The following is a 5,174-nucleotide window of genomic DNA, read 5'->3' on the forward strand; positions in this document are numbered from 1 at the left end:
TTAAAAGGAATAAATGAAATGCTCCACTTTATTAAGAAACCAAAAATACAAAACTGAAGAGTTCAAGACTTCATGTACTCCAACACTACTGAAAAAAAAAAAAAAATCCTAAACTTAAAAGTTTTGCTTACTAGCAGTACTAATATTGACCAAGATTCATCTCTACAAGGTAGTGTTTAAAGTTGACATTTTCCACCATTTGTGCTGTAATAAGCCAGTTTCAAATTAAGAACTTGGTGCAGTTACAGTAAAGTCTAAATGTTTATAGCACTGTGGCTTGTTATATTGGGTAGGCAAGAGCATTTCAGCTCAAACCATGCTTGTTCTCTGGTTGGTGACTTTGAAGATGCTCAGGCTTGGTTTAAGCAGCTGTAGCTCTACTGCTGTTCCATGCACACACAGCTGAGGGCAGGGACCAGGCCTGGGTGCCATTTATTTGCTTCTGGCTGCTAAAAGCACAGAGCTGCAGTGCCTGGGGAGCAGAGAGGGGCTGGGGCTGACTGCAGCAGGGCCAGCAGAGCTGCAGGCTGGACTCAGTGCTGGGCTCTGCCTGCAGCTCAGCTCACCTCACAGGCCTCAGCTCCAACACCAACTCAAAGGAAAGGAGAACTGTTAGCTCTGAATTAGCAAGAGGAGCATAGTGAGAGAAGCAGGAAGGAAAACAGAATGAAAAATGCAGTAGCAGACAATCAAGTATTACCCTCAAATGAAGAACAGAAGACACTTTGAACAGTTTTCCTAACAATGCATGAACGTTCACTTGCTTGGAGATACTTGAAATACAACTTTATTACCTAAACAAAAGAATGGGAATGACAGAAACAAGATTTTCCACTTAACACTCTGATGTGACTGCAGCAGTCTTATATTTGAAACTCAAAAGGGGAAGTAATTGCAGTCCAAAAAACAGCTAAATATGCAGGTCCAAAATATGAAGGTTTTTTGTTTTGTTTTTTTTTTTCATTTTGTTTTGTTTTTTTTTTTTAAACTGCCACATTCACTCCGAAGCCCATTCATCTCTTTCAGCATCCCAAAGATTAAGCACATGTTCTGCTCAGCTAGATAATAAAGTGGCAAACACGCTGCACCACTGACATCACAGGACAGTTGCCTATAAAACTAGACTTCTGACGCTGGGCTCCAGCTTCATCCCTCACAGGTCATCATCTTCATCTGGCAGTGCAGTGGTCTGAGCAATCTGCAACAAAGGAAACCACACTTCAGAACCGTTCTGCAGCTCTTTGTGCCCTGACTGTGACACCAGTTACCAGGTTCTTGTTCTCCCCCGTGCCCTCAGCCACTGACCTGTAGGTCCTGCTCATACTGTGCTGCCAGTGCTGGGTCCATAACAACTTCAGGAGGTGCAAGAGCAGGCATGGCAACAAACTCCAGGTTGGGATCTCCAATTAGCTTCCTAGCAAGCCACAGGAAAGGCTTCTCAAAGTTGTAGTTACTCTTGGCTGAAATGTCATAATACTGAAAAAAAAACCGCATCAAACATTATTTTAAAAACCTACTATTTAGGACATATAAAGATTAACACCATCAACTCTTTTAACATTCCTTTTTCTGACTGCACAGCTTTTCTTTGCATATTCATAAGCACTTATGATTTGTCTAGAAACAAACAGTTTCAGGCAGAAGCTATTAACTGAAAGGTTCTCAACCCTCATCAAGGACAAAGCTCTTGGAGGTTAATAGTGCATGAATCCTTCTCCTGTGATGTGATTTACTGCAGTCCCAAATCCTGTCATGGGATGAGATTCTGAGCACTTAAAAGCCAAATGCACAGAAGTTCTTTAAGAACTCAGCACAGCTTCTGCTCCAGGCCAGCAATGATCACCCTTGCCATCATCATTTCCCCCTCCCCTGCAGTTTGGTCTGAAGAGCCAACAGATGTGAGGCTGCCTACAAAGACAGAGCACCCAATCCCCACCCAAAACCCAGCTGTACTGGATTCCTCCTGACTCACCTGGAGATTCTTCTTCCTATGGAACACAATGGATTTTGCCTTGACTTTTCTGTCCTTAATATCCACTTTGTTGCCACACAACACTATAGGGATATTTTCACATACTCGTACCAGGTCTCTATGCCAGTTAGGTACATTCTTGTAAGTAACTCTTGATGTTACATCAAACATGATGATGGCACACTGAGCTGCAAGAGAAGACAAGTCACACCAGGAGTTACACCTGCTTTCAGCAGGGATGGAGAAGAGGAACCCAGAAATATCCCACAGCAGGGTTAAGCACCTGCATTACCTTTTCCCTCCCAGCATCACAGTTCTGACAGCTCCTGTTAACAAGGTCAGTGCACAGTCCACAGAACTGGCCCATGGCTGTGTCACCTCTTCTCTGTACTCTTTTACTGATTACACACCAGCTCTTTTACTAATTCAGCTCTAGCACTGAGGAACACGGTGCTGCACCATATGAGAATATACTATACTCAAGACAATATACTAAAGCCAACTTGGATTTGCCCAAATATTTGGCAGAATCAGTTAACACCTATTTAACTCATCTCAGACACTCTACTGAGGCTTCTAGGTAGGCTGAGAGTCTGTGGTCCACATCTCAGGATGCACTTGTCCAGAGCAGTTTCTCAAGAATACTTTACAAAAGTAAGATATAACAAAGATGTGCAGGTGAGTGAAGTAGCACAGGACAGATCTTTGCCAAGCAGAAGCAAGGAACACTTCTGCACTTTTCCAGAAAGACAAATGGACTCTGGCATGGAGGTGTCCAACTTCCTCACAGTACTGAAAGTCTTAAAGTTCCTGTGTTGCAAGCCCTTGCCTGAGCACAGCAATACAGACAAAATCCTGCACTTACTGAAGGACACATTTTCCCCCCATAACCCCCAAATGCCACCAGCAGTATCTGGTCACTAAGGGTGCACCACTTCCATTAATACCAAGCCCACACTAACACTCTGAAACACAACTTCATCATGGCCCCACAGGAGCACACATTGTGTGGCAAAGGACATTGTCCTCTCTTCATCACGATTCTGAAGATTTCTATGCCAGCTCATCACTGCAGCTGCACTGACAGCTTCCCGTGTGGCACATGAGCAGAATGAAGGACTGAGCTCTAAGGGGTACAGAACTGTCCCCCACACAGATCTTACCTTGGATGTAGTAGCCATCACGCAGGCCACCAAACTTCTCCTGGCCAGCTGTGTCCCATACATTAAATTTAATAGGGCCTCTGTTAGTATGGAACACCAGGGGATGAACTTCAACACCCAGCGTTGCTAGGAAATAACAAAGAGCAGTAAACTTAGTAGGTCATGGATTGTACTTCCATTTGTAAGGTACTGCAGATCAAGTGTTTCTTCATACATACCTACATACTTCTTTTCAAATTCACCAGTCAAGTGACGCTTTACAAATGTTGTTTTACCAGTGCCACCATCACCAACCAGAACAAGCTGCAGAGAAATAAAGGAAAAGAGTCAGAGCAATGCATTTTGAGACATTTATCAGTGATCCTAGCACAAAGACTATTTATTACTACAAAGAGCTTGGTTCCTACAAGGTGCTGCAAACAAAAGGCAGAACTCCCCATGAAGGAGCCAAGCTGTTAAACCCATCTATCATGCTGTAACTGTGCTCGCTCTTATCCAGTCCTTATAGGTAAAAACTGCACTGCACCGTGAATATGGTTCTACTAAATTACTGTAAGAGACTGAATGAAGAATGTTTAGGCCTTTCAACCTGAATGTGACCAGATCTGGAGAGGAAATTACCAAAACATCCACTGGAGAAACCCAGTTATCTTAGAATGAAAAAACCCACCAACATTTGCACCACGAACAGGAACACGCTAGCCAAGCATTGCAGAAACACAAATAACAACCTTCAAGGAGCAGGTGCTTATACCACCAACCCACCAGCCACACAAAACACCAGAAAATTCTCTTATAAAACATTTGAGCTGTTAGCACACAACAGAAATAGCCTATTCTAATTCACTCCGAGCACCTTCTACAGTGCACTTCAGTTCTTAAATTTAAAAATCATTCTGTAAGCAAAAACTCATTAAAATTTATCAGACTAAACTGCAAATAGATCAGATTGATACAGTTAAACTAACTCTTTTTATGTAAGTTTTATGCAACACTACAATAAATTGACCCATTAAGGAAAGTCCAGCACTTTGAAACCAAACCCACCATCCACGTCGGCACTCCAGAGTCGCTCGTGATACTTTCCTAGGGAAGGGGGAGAAAAAAAAAGACAACCCAAAAAACCCGCAAACCCGAGCTACGAACCGCTCCCTTACCTTAAACTGCACTTGAGGCTCTCCTTGGGCGGCCATGCTGGGTCTGCGGGGGAAATGGCAGCAGCGTGAGCATGGAGCGCGGGAGCGGCCCCGCCGGAAGGGGCCGTTCGCAGCTGGGGCCCGGCCGGCCCGGGCGGCGCCTCCCGCCCGCGTGTGGCGGCACCGCGCGCGGTAATGGCGGCGGCGCCTCCGCCCGCCCGGCCCCCCGCGCCCGCCGGGCCTGGGCCACGGCCGGCCCCGGCTGCTCTCCCGATCCGCGCACAGCCCGCCCAGAACCGGTATCCCGCCGCTCAACGGGAGCTGCTGCCCGATCGGGAGAGGCCGCGGCCAGTCCTGCGGGGCTCCCGCGCGGGGTCCGCCCCGGCCGGGCCTGCCCGCGCACCGGGCCCCGGGCGCGCTCCCCGCCATGAGGCACCATGACTGAGCAGCGCCGCCTCCCCCCCGGCTCGGGCCGCGGGAGCCCCGCTCGCCGCCCCTCACAGCCCGGCCGCCCTTTCATCGCGGACCGAGCCGTGCGCGGCCCCGGCCCTTCCACCGCCCCGCTCCGCTCCCGGGGGCGAGAAACCGCCACGCGCCTCGGCTCCCGCAGCCGCAACGCTCCCTCAGGCGCAGCCTCCCCGCCGCCCAGCCCAGCCCAGCCATGCCCAGTCCAGCCATGCCGCGAGCTAACGGTGACCGCCGCCCCCGCCGGTGGCGCTCTGCAGAGCAGCCCCGCGTGTCCCGGTGCGGCGGGACCGGGGCCCGGGCCGGTACCTCAGCCGAGGCTCTCCCGCTCGCTCGCTCCGTGCCGGGCGCAGGGAAAATGGCGGAAGCGCCGTTCAAATACCCGGACGGCGACGGCGCGCGGCCGCGGGCGGGGGCGGGGCCGGGCGTCACGTGGTG

At 49.2% G+C, this 5,174-nt stretch overlaps 1 protein-coding gene across 1 annotated transcript; it reads right to left on the reverse strand.

The window, feature by feature from the left end:
- Nucleotides 1-5,174, reverse strand: RAN (RAN, member RAS oncogene family). The gene is made up of 7 exons (XM_014893170.2): nt 5,046-5,174; nt 4,293-4,335; nt 3,354-3,438; nt 3,136-3,261; nt 1,973-2,160; nt 1,306-1,476; nt 1-1,198 (listed from the first exon to the last, which is right to left on the reverse strand). The coding sequence occupies exons 2-7, from the start codon at nt 4,326-4,328 to the stop codon at nt 1,154-1,156; spliced, it is 651 nt and encodes a 216-aa protein (XP_014748656.1). The 5' UTR covers nt 4,329-4,335; nt 5,046-5,174; the 3' UTR covers nt 1-1,153.

This window comes from Sturnus vulgaris, chromosome 19 (genome assembly GCF_052056855.1).
Source record: "Sturnus vulgaris isolate bStuVul1 chromosome 19, bStuVul1.hap1, whole genome shotgun sequence".
NCBI classification, from domain to species: Eukaryota; Metazoa; Chordata; class Aves; order Passeriformes; family Sturnidae; genus Sturnus; species Sturnus vulgaris.